The 17,711-nt window shown below is 43.3% G+C and overlaps 1 protein-coding gene across 3 annotated transcripts in view; it reads right to left on the bottom strand.

Moving 5' to 3' along the window:
- The window catches only part of ADPRHL1 (ADP-ribosylhydrolase like 1), a 31,042-nt gene extending 16,961 nt beyond the window's left edge, over positions 1–14,081 (bottom strand). The window contains exons 1-4 of one of the 3 annotated variants that reach the window (XM_050979893.1): positions 13,628–14,081; positions 9,737–9,901; positions 4,550–4,675; positions 1,869–2,009 (exon numbers count right to left, since the gene is read on the bottom strand). In XM_050979893.1, the coding sequence (XP_050835850.1) occupies positions 1,869–2,009; positions 4,550–4,675; positions 9,737–9,901; positions 13,628–13,841 (646 nt within the window). In that variant the 5' untranslated portion in view covers positions 13,842–14,081. Of the gene's footprint in view, positions 1–1,868; positions 2,010–4,549; positions 4,676–5,359; positions 5,490–9,736; positions 9,902–13,627 lie in introns of those variants that run through there. The other 2 variants (XM_050979905.1, XM_050979897.1) reach the window with 2 other exon arrangements.
- Positions 14,082–17,711: the final 3,630 nt, after the last annotated feature.

Raw genomic sequence — 17,711 nt, 5'->3', positions numbered from 1 at the left:
GATCATGTGCTCAAGACACCTGGAAATGTCCAGCTTCCCTTTTTCTGAGTCTGTGACCCAGCTTGGCCTCATTCCATTCACCAGAACCCTAAAAAGGGGAGGTGTTTACAGAAACAGAGTGAAAGGGCATTTACAGCCATCAGGCCAAGGAGAGCATCTAGATGCATATATAGCACCTAGAGGAAAACAAATGTAAGCAAAACAAATGTAAACTATCAACACCCACTACAGCAGCTGGTTAGGACAGTTTTTCGAAATGTGAGTAACCTGACCTGTCTCTTTCTTTTTTGTTGGCTTTTTCTTTGTTTGTTTGTTTGTGGGGGTTTTTCCCCTAATTCCCTCATGAAAATAAACATAAATGACTCAGAACTGAGTGTTTTCTATGTAGCACCTTAACAAGCAAGGGGCTTGTTCACAGTTTCAGAAATAGAGGGATCAAGCAGGTGAAGGAGATTTTTGTTGTGTGGATCTGTAGCATGGTCAGAATCCCATGGCACTAACCCTCGCAAGGCTCTGCACCATCCCTTGAGCCCAGCTGAGGTGATGGTCACATTCAGGTCCATGGAACCATCTGGCCAGTAGTTGCAACTGGATATCAGAGAGGGGTGTAGAGTCGAACTCTCTGTGACATGGATAACAAACTCTCTGTTTGTTATCCATGGGGGATAATATAGCTAAAATAGGATTTTCTAAAACTGGAGGACTCTGTTTGGCAGGATTTCTTTGCAGAACATCTCAGCAGCCAAGGAGCTTAACTTTAATGCAGGACACTTTTCCCATTACCAAAATAGGATGAAGCTCAACAATACGGGCACTGGCTGGAGGGCATGCCTCAGGAGCCCAGCACACATACCTCCACACAAGGGGTCCTGCTCCAGTGGAGTGACAGGGACCTGCTGCAAAGCCACTCAGAGAGAAGCTTGATCACATTAATCCTGCACCTGCTCCTCTTGGGTCTCTGCTAAAAAAATCCTGGTGTGCAATGAGGCACAGATGAAAACTCAGGGTCTTTCAGAAAGCCTTCCTGGGGCTCCTTTCAGATTTCAAAGCAGCAGCTTTTCTTCAGGGGTAAATTTTAATTTCTGAGTGCTCTTGAGTAAAGATTTCTATAGAATTCAGTCTTTCTCAACAGCTGTCCCTTAATCTCTTACCTTGATGTTCCCATGTAATGATAATCATCTGGCCACGGCAGGTCTCACCATTACAAGCATCGCTTCCTGGCAAGGGGGGCTAAAGTACCTTTGCCCCAAAAACCGCATGCATAGCAATAATAAAGTGGTAGTATCAAGTTCAGGAGTTGAGTGACACTTAGTTGTTTAAAACAAGGATACAACAGGTTGTATCTTAAATATTTTTTCAGAAAAACAACAAGACAAATCTGAATTGCTGTCAAAAGCTAACTCTTGGTCAGGAGGCATCTGCAGGTGAAATTTTCCTGGCAGGATGAGGAGTGTCAGTGGTTTTCTTTAAGGAAGATGTTGAACTGTGCTAATTGATGGAAGGCAGCTGAATAATTAATCTCAACAGTCAGTTTGTCTAATGACCTGCTAAATATAATTTCCTTCCTCCCCCCTGACCAGAAATCTCTGAAGATTCCCTAAAAATAAAACTGTGCAGTAGGGCACGGTCATTGCTATCTACTTTGTATTTTTGCCACCAATACACCAGGCAACTAACTGGTGGAAGAGGAAGGTGGCACTACCTGTGAAGAGCTTACTTCTCTGAGCAGAGAAAGCGGGAGGACAACCTCTGGAGGGAGGAGAGAGGGGAAAGCAGCAAGATGTAAAGATTAGGGAGTGACATTTCTTCAGTGCCTTTCCAGCTAAAGATAGCTTTAAGAAAATAAACATTTGATCCAGACTCAGTACCTGCCATGTGACGAATGGTCTTCTTACAGTATTCTTCAGCCATGGGCACAACCTTCATCATCTCTCTGCCCCACTGAGCAAGGGGTTTCCCTTGTATTGCGTATGCCACAAAGAGAGCTGTGCAAAGGGACCCTAGGAAACCTGAAATTCACAAATAATGAGGATTACCAGTGTGCATCTGTGCTGGTACCATCCTTTTTGTCCTTGTTTTTCCTCATAAAATCACCAGGGGAATGCCTTGTGGCTGTCAGGTAGATTAACAAATGTACACAGCCCATCTCTTCCTGTTTGCAGCCTGACTTGTGGCATGTTGAGATTATTGGCTAATGAGTGCTGCCTGTTGGTTTGCGACTTATCTTACATGGAAGGGAGCTTCTGTTCTCAGTGGTGTAATGTGATAGAAATTGAGGTAGGGGTCAAAAATAAACATCATCTACCAATGGGATACTGAAAATCTTCTAATTGAAGTCACATGAAATAATTGACTTGTACAAAGTGATTCCATTACAGGCTATATCAGCTTGTTTACAGCATCATCCAACCCAAGAGTGGTTGTTGCTAGATCTAACCCTATTTTTGGCTCATTTGACTCTAAGGGAGCAAACCCATGTTTCCTTAGAAGAAAGAAGAAATTTTCCAAAAAAGACATGCTGGTCTTCTTTGGTTACAAATATTTCAACATTTTAAATATTACAAATATTGTAACTGTTGATGGGCACTCAACACTTCCATGACACCAGAAACAGTTGGCTCATTTCTTGTATTTGCTTGTCCTCTTGGCATTCTGGCAAGGGCAAAAAACCAACCTGGTGCAGTGTGCAAAAGAAGCTTAAGAAAACCAGTCAGTCACCTAAATAAATCCTAGCTGAGCAAAGTATTGATGCAGATGCTTCTCTCAGTGCATGGGTCCAAAAGCGTTCACTCATGCATAAAGGTAGTCATGAATTTTGTGTGTTTTGCTAAAGGTAAAACAAATTATCTTAGGAGGTGACAAGCCCAGATGAGGTGATTACTAATTCCCTCTGCCACAAGACCTGCAATACTGAGTCAGGCCCGAGGCACATCCAGCTGGAGTTCCAGAGGTGTTCTCATAAAGAATAACAGCCCGGGTAGACCCAGCCCAAAGGATCTCACTCTGATAGACAGCATCTAGTCCAGATGCCACAAAGATCCTTGAGGGCCGCACATACTGTGAAGGTGGCAGCAGAGGGTTTAGAGTGTGAATCAAAGGGCAAGCAGGGGGCAGTGGGACAGCTCACTCAGAGGGTGGCAGAGGGTGGGGTGTGCCCTGAAAGTTTCCAGGTGCTGGCAGTCTCCTCCTGCCCACTCCCCAGGCTGCCCACCCCCTGCTGCTGTCGCCCTGCTGCCCCTGCTCACTGCTGCTCCTCACTGGGGAAGAAGGCACACCCAGCCAAGGTGTTTGCCTGTGTAGGACAGAGGGAGCTACAGAGTGAAGTGATTTGGCTTCTCCATTCCCCAAAGCAACCAAGCTAGTTTTAGGGGCCATTCTAATTACACAGCTTGTTTGATTTTGACAAGACAGCCTCTTTGTCTGGTCCCCTTTCAACCCAGGAATACCTGTGGACTTTGCAGCTGCCTGAACAAGCAAGGTCTGAGGCTTCACTGTGCATAACATGGGCAACTATTTCCTTTGTCTTCATGTTTCAGTCCCAGCTGACACACTGGTTGGTTTTTCTGAAGCTGAGTTATGAGGATCATAACTGGCATTTCCCTGACACATTTCAGGATGGCAGTGAGGTGCATATGGCCCTTCCACCCCTCTCCTTCCTGCCTTCCTGCAGTACTACTTGTTTCTTTTCCCAGCTGAAAACTCTTTCTGGATGTAGTTTCTCATTGTGTGAAAGGTGTCAGGCAACTTGGATCCTCCTTGCTGCCATTTTCTTGGTCTCATAAAGCCCTTTCTGACATAATGGACACAGAATACAAGCGGTCTTATGGCTGCTAATGTGCCATGGACTTTACATGCCAGCCTAATTTTCTGCTTTGTTTTGAATGCTTTTCCCTAATTTTATGGCATCCTAATGACTTTTCTGACTGCTTTATAGCACTGTGTTGAACATGTCATCATTCATTATGGTTTTATTTATTGCTGTTTAAAACAGACAGAATGAATACATGTTTACATAGCATAAAATTATCAAAATGACAGATCTGAATATTGAAAACAACATTAAATCTGCTTATTTAGGTTTTGTTTAGAAAATGTTTCAGATTGTATCCTAAAATATGTGGAGTTAGATTTTTTCCCTACCTTTACCTACAGTGATTGGATATGACGAAACCTGCCAAGAGAAAAATGTTGTTATCCCCTGAACCATAAATTTGAGTGATAACAGTGAGTCATCTAGAGAGACATGAATCTTAAAAGTTGATCAGGGCAACTAACATGAATATGCTTTGGACAAGGCAGGTTATATTTACATATTGGGATTTTAGGAGAGAAAACAACTGTGCTTGAGGATGCTGAGTATAGTATACAAGCAAATATATAAGCCTACATAAATAATATACATACATGTATATGTCACCAAGCAAAGTTCACACTCAGGCCTTGAAGCCTGCAAAGCAGAAGTGGGTTAACCAGGGGAGTTCACAGGGGCCGTGTTAGTACCTGCAGAAGAGCAAAGCTGCCTTAGGGGATGTCAGAGTGCAAGCATTACCTGTGGGATGGTTGTGAGTCATTCGTCCACACTCAATGCTCACTTCAATGAGTGACTCCAGCCTCTCTGGCTTCCAGTATCGCATCCCTAAACACATGGCTTTTGTGGAGGCTCCAAATCCAGAACCTTAAGCAAAAGGATTACACCATGCCTTTAAAAGGAGACTGATCTCACACAAATAAAATTATAAAATTGATAAAATGTGAGACAAGCACACTTCATTAATTCAGCTCATGTGTGGGAAGGGTACTCCTCAGGGAATGGGAAATTACCATGCAAAATGAGGTACAAGTTTTGAAAGTTTTTTGTGAAGAATTTACCAAAAAATTCCAGGTATATACTGGTATATACTGGAATATACCTGGTTTTACAGGTATATTCCAGTATAATCAAGTGTTGTGAAGACCACAGTGGGCTCAGAAAGCCATGTGATCTCTTGTTCACAGGACTTGTTTGATCCAAACTCTCATCCCATCTTCACTCATTTTTGGCTGACTCTGCTGTTTTGCTTGCTCTGGGTATCCACACCAGAAACAGAACTTTGAGAAACAGATTCATTTCCACACACCCTTACGTTATAGTTGTAAACACACAATTAAAAAACTTTATAAGAGCTTCACAGTTTGCCTTTCAATTTTAATGCATATTTCATCCTAGAGAGCCTCACCAGTTTCTGCTACATATGAAAATAATGTGTGCAAAAGAAACTAAAGGCTACTGAGCCAAATCCTACAAAGTTAGCCAATGTCAGAACTGAAATTTCCCATGTAACCTGAAATTAGTGCTTGTTGTGCTACAGCCTACACTTACCAAGCTTAGTCTTGGGAATCTCCACCCCTTGTGTAGCACAGAATTTGTTTATTGAAGCTAATTCAGAATTTCTTTTAATCCTTAGCACTGAATGTGTGATCCCAGGTGTTCAACTTTTATACACTTCATTGAATGGAGTTAAACTTACTAATGAGTTTCTCTGCAGTACTTATCACAGTAATTTTAGGATCCCTGAGAAGTTTTAATGAGCTTATCTTCTACCAGGCACCAGTGAGGTGATTATCTCCTCTTTGCAGCTGGTGAGCCAATGCCCAAAAAAGCATTAACTCATTGCAGACAACCACCCTGAGAAGGTTAGGTTTCTATTTTTCAAAGTACTTGGCATTTTTCAGTGCTGTCTTTGCTCAGTCACACTTCCCAGTGACCTTGGGAATAGCTGAGAGCAATCAGCATTTCTCTTCTAGGTTCCTGGAAGATAAGGGGCATATTTATGCCACCTAATTTTAGCTTATGTAAACCTGCATTAGGAGCCCAATCTCCTTGTCTTTCCCAGGCAGGCCGCATGGAGGAAGGCAGGATGTCCATTTGTATGTATGATGGCATAGTAGGAGCAACTCGGGGGCCAGAGTGAATTGAAGCAGCAGATGCCAAGGAGCCAGGTCACAGCTTTCAGTCCCTTATCTGGAGAAGGGTCCTCAGCTGCTCCACTGGGCTTTGTCTGCTGTGACAGCAAAGCACCAGGGGCTCTTTTGGAACACCTCTTACCATCAACTCTCATGCCAGCTTGAGCAAGTGGCTCCAACTCCAACGTCCTAAGATTATGAGTGTGATCCAAGTGGAGTAGTGGGAGTGGCAGTGAGATCTACTTCAAACCAAACTGAAACCTGAGCCAAACTAACATAAACCACCTGCTGGCATTTCTAGGTGCAATATCTGAATTTCCCTCTTAGGAAAAGAGTTCTTCTTCTTCCCTAGAGCAGCTATCCAGGAACAGATAAAACTGTCTGCCTAGCCCACAGATCACACAGAAACCACAAGGAAGAATCAGGAAGGAAATCCAGTCTTCCAGGGCACCACTCAACTGGGAGAAATATCTCCTGCTTGCAAGACCAAACTCTTCATTAAATAGAGTATTTAAATTGCTGCCATAGAGTAGCAGATGAAAGTCTTCACTGTGCAGACCTGTTTTTTCCAAAGGACACAGTCCATGGTGGTTATCCAAGAGGGGAGGCTCTTGCACTACACAAAGCTGCTAATTAAATAATATCTCTCAGTACATCTCAAGTGGAAGATGTACTACAGTAATCTGACTGCTGCTCTGGAGGAGCTTGTATTTCTCAGTTCATTGCTTTCTTACAGTCTGGGAAGTTCCATTAAAACCTTCTGCAGAATTAGATAAGTAAACTCGGTAACAAAAGATTCCATCACATGGAGTAGCACTAAACCCAGACAGGGCTTCAGGGAGCAAACTCCCATGTCTCACATCTGCCATTTGAACTAAGGACACAAGGGAGAGTAAGACTAGTCCAAGCAACAGGAGTGACAACATAAGGACTGTCCTCTGCGACCAGATCAAAGGTCAAGCCAACTCATCCTGTCTGACAATGAAGAGGATACTCAAGAAAGTGTAAAAGAGAAGTAAAGTGACATTATCCCTTTGTACTAACAAAGCTGCTGACAGTTTGTCTCCCTGATCCAGGAGGCAGCTGGCTATTCATCTTTCTGCTTAAAAACCCTTGAAGGATTTCCCCTGAGTGAATTTGCCCAGCTCATTTTCAAACTCACATGAACTGTAGCATCTGCAAATTGGCAGTGGAAAATAGTAATGCAGCTTATGTAGATGTTGTGTGAAGTCCTTTTCTTTTGTCTTGCTTGGAGCTCATGACCTCCAAGTTTCATTAGAAATGCCTTGTTGCTGTCCTGCAGGAAACAGTGAATTTTTGCTGTACCTATCAATTTTCCTTTTAATTCGTGTGCTACATTATTCTTTTTTAGTATGTCATACCTCAGTGTGATTTTCTTCACTCTACACCTGTAGAATAACAAAGAATTGGGTAATGGATGCTAAGCCCTCAAGAGGATGTGCCTTTTGTGACTACAGATCATTCTGCATGCAAACTTAAAGCCTAGCACCTTTATCGCCTGTGCATCTGCAGCTTAACCTTCTCTTCAACATTCCCCTCACTTTCCTCATTTTTCCTCACACCTTTCCCTCATGCACCTCTGCCAATAACACCTGCAAAAAATTGTCATATGCTTCCAGGAGGCCCAGAAGTTGCTTCCACAGCTGCAAATAAAGACCTGCTTGGATGCAAGCAGTCTCGGCCTGAAATACACGATACAGGTAGAGCCCAGCTATTTGACCCACCATTTGATTGGCCTTTTGCAGTCACTCCAAAAGCAAATATCTGGCTCAGGGGATACTACCTTATTTAAATTTTGGTTCCAGTTTAGAATATCAATGATTTTCTTCTGAACAATTTGAAATTTTGGCACTGGGTCAAAACATTTTTACCGTGGCTCAAAAACAGCAGACTCACCTGCATCAAAACTTTAAACAAGTACTTACAAACAGTGGCAAACACTTAATGGAGAGAATTTTAGCCTCGTGCTTATCATGTTGTAAATTGTAAACAAGCTCTTAAAATGGAAGGTGTTAGACAATCTTGGGCAGGTTTTCTGGTGGTCACAGGAATCTCATCAGCTTCTAACATAACCCAGGTATCTCTGCAATGAGTGTGGCAACGAGCATGACATGAGGTGGCAGAGACACATAGGGCAATTTGACTTAGGGGTTCAGTGTGCTGACTAAACCCACAAGAATTTGAGCAGTCTAGAGAGCATTTCCATAAGCAATGCAAAATTACCCAAGATAAGTCCATGAATGCTGACACATGAATTATTGCTGGAAGCAAGATAAGAGAGAATGCCCACAGCAAATCAGCCTTTTGGTTCCAGCCCATCCAAAATATAGTCTGACTGCTAGGCATTCAGTCCCAGGCATTCAATGCCTGTGGCATGTTTTTGCCTCAAGAATTTTGTGCAAATTCTATTAAAAGTTAATTATGTCCCTAGCGCTGTTGGGTCCCATAAAAGACAGAACATCTCCACTTCAGATTCTTCTGCTCTCAGGTGAAAAAAAGGCTTCCTGAGATGTTCCGAATAATTATTTGTCAGACCAGATGGAGAAGGTGGCTTTTAGCTGTCAGATCTCAGGGAAGGAATTAATTTTAGATTCTTCTAGCCCAGAGTATCCCCAAAGCAGATAGTCCATGGAAAGCTGGGAAGGAGGAAGGCTGAAAGAAGAGTGGTAGCTCCAACACTGCAGTGGACCAGGCAACAGCCATACTTAACTGCTTGTCAAACAATGTTAAGAGCTACTTGGGGCCAACAGCAGCTCCCACAATTATTTTCCCCAAATTTTATCCACTGTCAGTCACAAAACACAGCTGCCAAAGGGGCACTTTTTCAGATCTGGATGGCTGAGAGCAGGGTGGGAAGAATACACCCTTTTCACTCCCAGCAGCTGTTGTGAGGAGTGGGAGACAAGTGAGAGATCCTTTTTTTGTCAGAGAAAGCTGGTTGCAGACACCCAGAAATAGCCATGGCATTGTGCCACCAGGTCTTTGCCATGGTGTTGCATCAATAGGCAGTTCTGTTGAGGCAGTGTGTTCTGCAGTGGCTGAGTGTCACACTGACACAGCCACCATGGGTGTGAGCTGACACCGTTTTTGGCCGTCTGGGTCCCCATCCTCTGATAATGGGGTGTCTCTACAGGCTTTCAGGATGAATTGCACTGTGTGTGTATGGGTGTGCACATGGCTGCATGAATGTTATTTAACTTTAAGTAGAAACTTTATTAATTGTAGAAGTAAATTATCATAAAGGGTAAGAAAGAGAGGAACAGTCATAGGTAAACCAGGGTAGGAATATTAGGGACTATCAATAAAACAGTCATAGTTGTTAGCAGGGCATCCAAATGGAGAAAAGTCTCTGCTTTCCCTCCAGTGAACGTGTTGGTGCTTAGAGCAATTTACAGGCTTGGCATTTGGTTTCAGATCTGGTTTCACTGAAAAGATCCAAGTCTACAAATGCTTAAAGGAAAAATGGCAGAAAATATTTCTTAAAATAACCATTAAACTCAAGGACAAAAATCTGGACCCTGAGGCACAGAGCCAAGGACAAAGTCTCTTTAAATAGATGGTGAAGAGGGAGGGGTTTGCTTACAAGAGGACACAGTGCCCTACAGAAGGAATTCTTGGCAGATCTCTTGTCATCCTCAGGCGAGCATGGAAATGTTTCAGGGATAGTGGCCTTTGATGTCAGGGGGGAAAGGAAACAATTTCCATATAGCCACAAACACAGATAGCATGCATTATTCCAGCCAGGCCCTCTACAAGGAAAGTGGTACCGTACCCTTTTCATTGAAGGGTGTGTGCCAGGCCAGGAGGTGGTTGTCTGGCTTTAACTCCCTGCAGCCTTCGATGGTGGCGGGGTCCGGCCGCCTGCCCGAGAGCTTCTCCACAGCATCCACGTAGCGCTTCACCAGCTCCCGGTACAGGTCTTCCAAACACCAGTAATCTGCCCAGAGGAGGGGAGAGAAGGTTGTTGTGTGAAGGCAGAAGAACAAAAAAACATGCAAGCAAGCTCACTGTGTATTTGAGAAATATTCCTGTTTCCACTTCCAAGATACCGAGTCCAAGATTCCAAGATACGTTTCTGATGCCACCGTCACATTTTTACACAACATGACAGCAGGCGGGAGGGAGAATGGTCTTGACTCTCAGTTCTCATCTTTCTCTCCTTTTCTTCCCATGTTTAATTCCTTCACTGGCATGATGATGAAGCACTCTGTTAATCAACAGTAGCTGCTGAGGGCTTTATTTAAGCTCTGTGGTGTGAAGTCATTACAGAGGTGATCAACTGTCAGGTGACAGCGTGGCTGCCATGGGGTCTGGGTAAAGCCAATTGTGCCTGGCTCAGCCCCTGCCTTTAGAGACATGAATCCAATTTAAAAATGAAAGACTTTTTTTTTATTTTGAAATTACTACATTACAGAATCACTTTAAGAGATATGCATGACTAGATACAAAAGCAAATTGTGACTTCCTTTTTTTAATCTGTATGTTATATGTATTTTGTCTAAAATTTGTAAGTCTTTCATGCAGGGCTCCAAATATCTTATAATATCATGAACAGTGAAGTTGAAAAAAAATACTATAAAAATCAGTAAGAGTAGTAAATCCCTACTGCCTGAAGGCAGTTTCCAGCACATAATTTTCTATCTGTAATAAATTCACTGACAACATCTGTTTATAGATTATTTTTTCAAAGTCCTACAGTCTTGCCTAAGGAGGAACCTTCCCTCTGTTCAACATAGACTGTTCCTTCAGTATTGCTGCTTCTCTCAACTGATGTTGTTTGTTGTTGCTCTTGAAGAATCCTGCCCTTGACTCGTGTCAAGGAAAACCTTCCCCTGGCATCTATTACAGCTGTGTAATCAGTAGGAACAGAGGCCAAAGGGATTTATCCACTCATATATTTTCTACATACTTAGAGAAACCCCGCTTAATGCTTGGTTAGTTGCACAGGTTGAATGACACAGCAGGGCAAGTTCTTCTAAAAATATCTTCATTTTGTTAAAGAGGGTGAATTCTGGAAACCCACAATTTAACTTAGGAGAAAATTTGGAGTCCTAGAAGGAAGAGACGTTTTGAAGTACCACTTCTGGAGGCAGACAAAAAAGAAGATGAAGGGTAGAACAAAGATTCCTCTGCTTTCACATAAAATAATACACTACCATTTATACTGGCCATCCCACATAAGATCCTTGAAGAAACAAGACACTTTCAAGCTGCCAGCTCTTTACAGATTTAGGAGTCAGGTATCACAGTTTATCCAGATGGGAGCCAGGAGGAGGGTTTACTGGCTGGGAGCTCCTGCAGAAACCTTGTCCCCAGAGCACAGAATCCCTGTGGTCCAGCACCGCCAGGCTGTTCAGGCCCACTGTGGTTCCCATGCCTGGAGCCAGATTGTTGTCTCAGCCATCAATTGGACAGGTTCTTTCTTTAGAAATCAACTATTTTTATTTTTTTTTTTGAGCCCCTGTGTAAGCAAGAGAGGAAGACAACAACACTTTTGTTGTTACTGAGATACTTTCCCTGCATTTGATGATGCTGTCCTTGTTCCTCACTTATAGGACAGACTCCTCCTGGAAGCAGATGTTTTGTCTGTCCTTCATTGTCAGATCAGCCTTTCAGTCAGGGCTCAAGGTGGATTTGGGGAGCAGCAGCTCAGTCTGCAGCAGTGCCCACAGCCCAGGCTGCTTGTGGCCATGCCCCTCCTGGGCTGTTCTCCGTGCAGCTGCCAAAGCGCTGGCCAAACTACCTCTGTCTTCAACACAAGCCTGCCCCTTGGCTGCTGCCTCAGCCTCAGGCTGGGAGCTCCCCGAGGGCAGTGCCCTGACTATGACAGCAGGACTTCATGGCTTTGAGCTGTGGGCAAGTATGTCCCAGCCTACGAATATCCTGCAACTGCAGGTGAGTGTCTGGGGAATGCTGTGGCCAGCAGGCAGCCAGCCAGGCAAACAGGATGTGCAGGGAGCAGGGCAGGGAACAACAGAGATTTTTGTATTGCTTAGTTCCCCAGCTTTTTTTTTTTTTTCCTTCTTTTTGAATCTGTTTCCACAGTAGTAGGGGCAGGTCCCCAGGGCTGGTGGCAGATGCTTTCAGCCTCACAAACATTCACCTTCTTCAGCTTCACTCTGTTGATGAGGCTGATTTGGCACCTAGGCTGGGCCATGAGCAAGCCATGGGGCTTTTTTGCATTCTCCATGTCAAACTGCTGTGGGCTGGAGCAGTTCTTGTTTCCCTTGTGGGAAGCAGGAGAAGGACTTGTTCTATTCCACTCACCAGTGTTACTCTGAAATGAAGATTTTTTCTAAAATTCCCTACTCCATCTTGCTGTTTCCTCTCCAGCCCATGAAAGCACCTTTTTAAAATGTTTGTCTGACCAGGTGAAAGAAATGAGAGTGTAGGATAAACACAGTCAATGGAAAAAGTAGTTTAAATTTTTTTTCTTTCGAGCAATTTACAGGCTGCTATACTTAAGAACTATTGTTTTACTGTTGTTCTAACTGACTTGATTACCCAGAAGTTAGGAAGGAACATATGATATGTATTTAATCATAGCCTATATTCAGAAATATGCTAGTCATCTTTTTTCTTGATAGGCTGACATCTTACCCTTATCTTTAGTGTATTAGCTACCCCTTAAACCATTGGTTAGCTAATAGCCAAGTATGAAGTGTCCTACACACTCTTCAACTGATCTCTACCTACTAAATTTAGAGCAGATTGGAAGCAGGCAGATAAAGGAGTGAAACACTAGCACAAAGGAAACCTCACTGATACTCTGTCAAAGATACTCTGCTACACTGGGAGCTTCTGCTACTGGTAGTTATCCAGTATTATGAGTTTTGAGAAAAATCAGGAATGCTTTTACAGAGATTTAAGAAAAATTGAATCATTCTGAAGAGGCAAAATACTGTTGAGAGGTCACTGTCTTCTGGTGTACTTTCTATGATCTTGCCAGTCTCAGAAAGCTCTAGTTTCATGGGTAAGGTGTTGATACAAACACTTCTCATCTTAAAAAGATTAACCCCACCTTAAGAAAAAACAAATGTTCTCTCTCAGACCATTGTGATTTTAGAAGACATCTTAATAACTTCCACTATTCTCACAGATTTCATTATAAATACAGTGTGTTAGGATACTTTTTGGACTAAAGACACAGAGCTCTCCTTATAAAACAAATAGGTTTTTGCAGAGGCAACCCTTTGTTTGAGGGGCAGCAAAGAGGATACAGCACTAGTGCTTTTAGCCTGAAAGAGGTACTAAGGTAACTCTACTCCAGCCTGGACACAAACATTTGGAAAATGCACTCAGAAGAATTCTTATCTGTTACGGAAGACTCTCTAGTGGCTGTAATATTCCCTGATGTACTCCAGCATACAGATAATCTACTTGGCAATTATTTTGTTATGCTGTACATGTGATATTTTAGTCTTTAACCAACTGTATATCTCTAGGGGAAATATAGGAAGAGCCTGTCCACACTCCAGAAATCAAGACCCCCAGTTTGTGAGATGGTCACAGGAGCAGCCAAGCTAATGCACATTCTCATTCCCATAAGCAGCATTTCTGACACGCTTTCTCACGATCTCCCCAGCAATCAGGCTTATTCTAAGAAATGCAGCAGCTCCACAGCTCCTCTGCAGACCGTGGTCGCTGTTCCCGCCGTACCTACCTGTGATGACAGCCTCAGCTGTAGCCATGTGCATGAGCGTGTTGTCACTTACTGGCCACTTGTCAGGAGAGAGCACCAGGTTCTCAAGCCCTCCGATTTCCTTCAGCTCCTGCTGGATTTTTGCTCCTAAGGCATTGTTTTCGCGGGAGAAATTGCGATAACCGAGAGCATCCCCTACCCCAGCCAGAACAAGTGCAGCCTTAAATTTATCCATGCCCAAGACACTTTCCACTTTCCTTTTGCCCGAGACAGCCACCGAATCTTGATCTTCCTTTGTTCCTTTGCCTTCAACTCAGCTCCCCTGACACTTTATATCAGCCATTGTGTCACACCAAGAGCCCTCTCTATAAGGCAAGGACTTCCTTTTCTGGCTCTGCAGATGCCATCTCTTGTCTGGGACCCGACAGAGAGGAAATATTTCATAACCCAGGGATTTTGCAGGGGCTTTGTTCAATGAAACTATAAGAGCAGACCTGCAAAAGCCTCGTTTCTGCAACCCAGCTTAAAGCAAGCCAGGAGATCCTTAGCCCTACCCAGCCAAAGTAACTCTACACCCAGAAAAACAGATGCCTCCACAGGGGTGCTTATTTATCCAACAACATGTAAATTAATATTTTTTCTTCTGCCCGTTTCTGATATGCTGTCAGCCTCCCTCTCAGAGACCAGTCAGAAGTAAAAGCTATTATAAAAGCAGTTTTCCAGGCTCTGCACACTCTAGAAGGAGGGATTAAGCAGTAAGAAATCAATGAAATGCAGATAACCTCTCCTATTTCTAATTACATCCTATGGAGATATTTTGTTAACAGCTTTCTTGTTCTGTCCCACCTAGTACAAGAATGTTCTGCTAATTCACTGCACCCCTGGATAAACACTGAACAAAACACCAACTTCAGTTCCATGCCTCTTACTCCCTGGCAAAGAGTGACTTTTTCCTAAAGCTGAGGTCAGTCCACACTGCGACTCTGGAAGGAAGCTATTTTGAAAGATGTATTGAAATGGCATCCTGTGTCTAATAAAATCCTTAAGACTCACAAATTGATACTTCTTTACAGACAGAAACAGAAATGTAAATATAAACATAGGTAAACAGAAAGCATTGATTGACTTGACTGTAATTTTGATAACTGATAACAGGGCAAAGTTTTTTGTTTTCTTTGATCTTTTTCAGGGGGCAGTACTGATTGCTATTCAGATGGAAAAGACCAGCAGTGTAAGGGATGCATCATCCTAGCACCCAAACCAACAAGTTAATAAGCAATAAGTTAATCACAGTCTGAGTTACTGACCTGTGTAGAAATATCTCTGTACTTAATGGATTTTCAGGACACACAGAAGCATTGCCATGCCTGCTCTACATTAGAAGAAATAATAAGAAAATTCGCCCAAATGGTGAAAGTAGCTTCTTTTAGTTCATTCTTGGTTCTAAAGATGGGGATTGGTTAACAGAAGTGCTGAAAAGGACCCTGAGAGTGTGTTTTCATTGCTAGAAAGCAACGGAGCCATGTTGAAAAAGCCAAAAAAAAAAAAAAAAAAAAGGAGAAAAAGAGGACAACTATGCTTTAGGGACCAGAGGATATGCAGGGACAAGTCTCAGTGGGGCATGGCCAGCCTGCTCTAGGGCTGGCTTGCCACAGTGGTGGATGCCCGCCCGTGTGGGGCAGGGGGAACAAGCCTCACGTCCCACGGCCAGGGCATTTACGCAACACAGAGGTAATCTTAGAGTCACCCCTGCTCTGCAGGTTGCCTCACGTTCCACGTGTCTGAAAACAAACACTAAAAATGGAAAACCAAGGCCAGGGCCGCTTACAGAACATACCAGGCAGAAGCACTGACGTTGACATCTCTGTTACAGGTCCATCCACCCCTCTGTGGCACACACCTGTTCTCTATTCCTGCATAGCATCACGGTTTGGAGGCATGTGGGCATTTGAACTTGCAAAGCAAGGACAGGAGGAATCACCTGCTGAGGCACTGTGGTGAGCTAGCAAGGGCCTCATCAGATGGAAGGTTCCTCCCTGAAAATGGGCAAAGCTATTCTTAGTTTTCCATTTATCTTTTTCTTCTGAATGTGGCTGGCAGTTGCACTGTCCTTTTGCCTCCCATAGACTTCATTCTGTAGCAACACAACACACTCAGCTGCTCAGAACACAGCCCAAATTAGGCATAAGGCTATTATAAAAACCCGGAGAAAATTTCAGAGAAGTTCTGTTTTTCAACTCTGTAAAATAGAACATGCAGCGAAGACATTTTTATTTTGTTTTTTAATTACACATGATCTCCTTTTCATGTGGTACCTCCAGCTACTGGGAGCTTTCTGAGCAGAGGTAGGCTAGATACACTAAACTACCCCTACTCCCCATAAAGGAGACAATTGCTAGTAAAATATACCTACATGTCTTAAACAGAGATAAAATACAGTACTTCCATGAGGTTGAGTAACTATTCACAATAGAGGAAAAAAAAAAAAAGAAGACCTGAGCAGAGCTAGCAAAACTATATTAAAATGCATCTTTTGTGTCTTTTCATTAGTATACATATGACAGCTTTCAGATGGGGAGAATCCATAAGAAAGGGAATGGGAAGGCAGGACAGAGAAAAGGCTTGTCTGTGTTGGTGGCAATACACTGTTGTTTCAGCTCAACTGCATTTGGAAGCCGAGGTGAGAACATGAAAGCAGCCTTTGGCAAATGTGGCTCCTGTGCCTCCTCCAGCAGAGGGAAGTGCATGGATGGGCTCCAGGCCCCGGCAGAGCCCGTGCACGCTGCAGGCACCGAACTCTGCTCTGAACCAAGGAACTGGCAAACGGAGCTGGACTGACGCTGGCTCCACACAAACCATGTTTAGGTTAAAAGAGGACTGCACCCCAAATGATTCCACCATGACTGAGTCAGTGATCCTTTGCCATTAAAAGACACTTGGCAGAGAAATGCTCTTGTTTCCAAGTTCACCCATCCAAAGGATGCAGAGCCATATCCTGGTAAAGTAAGGTTGATGCCAGGTGGGTGCCAGACTTCTGTCAGAGCTGCCTTTTTACAGCTCTTGAAGTGAAGGATTTTACTTGAGCATCAGGATCATTTCTTTAAAACAAATTCATTGAGATCCGGGAAAAAAAAAACTGGTTTTACTCAATTCTTAAACAATTAAGATGAATTATTTCCATACAGCTTTACACCACTGCCTTGAAGGAAAAAGATCCTTTAACAGCACAGGATGGAGTTCTTCTTTACTGTCTTGACAGAAGGCTGAGACCATGACATGAAACCTATATGGTTTGCCAAACAATAGAGTAGTTAACTGCTGGGAAAAGGAGACACAAAAACCCCCCCATGGGAATTGGTCAAATATGTGCACCAACAAGAGGAAGTATCCCAATACTCAATCAAAATGTAAATGCCCCTGAATTTCCCCAGCACTTCTCATGAAGAGGTGAACATTGCACCCACTTGTCTGAAATGGAGTATGTTCTGTAGTGGCAGCTGCAGTTGCAGATCCCTCTGTCAACAGTTTAGAACAAAAAAGTTAATTTTAGAGGTCTGTCACCTAGTTCTACCCAGCACACAGCAGAAAATACAAAGTTCAGGAAACATGTTTTGCTGAATAGGTTTGTGGTTGTAAAACATGACACTTTTTTCAGAAGGGCTGTGCCTTTTGGTGAGTGAGATGCTGGCTGGCATCAGCTGAGGGAAGTTACTGGTGCTGACACTAAAGAAAACAGGCTTGCCATGGTTCAACTATCAACATCTGCAGCTTCACTGTCACAGGAAAAGACAAAACTTGTGCAACACCAAAGCAGCCCATGGTTGGTGAAAGCACTGGAGAAGGATGGCAGCTGGGTGAAGATGGAGGACAACTTATTTATTTTGACTTGAACTTTCAGAAGAGAATTAACAATAGGTGAATGCATAACTCTGAAGGTCTTTGCACAGATTTCTGAGTATGCTGCCTCTCCAACAGAGCTCAGAGCTAGGACTGAGCAATTCTTTCCTGCAATTACAGCTCCCACTGCCAGCACAAACAAATGACACCAATTGTGGAGAGTCTGGTGACCAGCAGATACATGCAGTGAATACAGTACAGCAGCTAA

Source organism: Serinus canaria, chromosome 1 (assembly GCF_022539315.1).
Source record: "Serinus canaria isolate serCan28SL12 chromosome 1, serCan2020, whole genome shotgun sequence".
Lineage (NCBI taxonomy): Eukaryota > Metazoa > Chordata > Aves > Passeriformes > Fringillidae > Serinus > Serinus canaria.
Note: the sequence above shows the minus strand (reverse complement) of the source record. Positions and strands in the feature narration are given on the sequence as shown.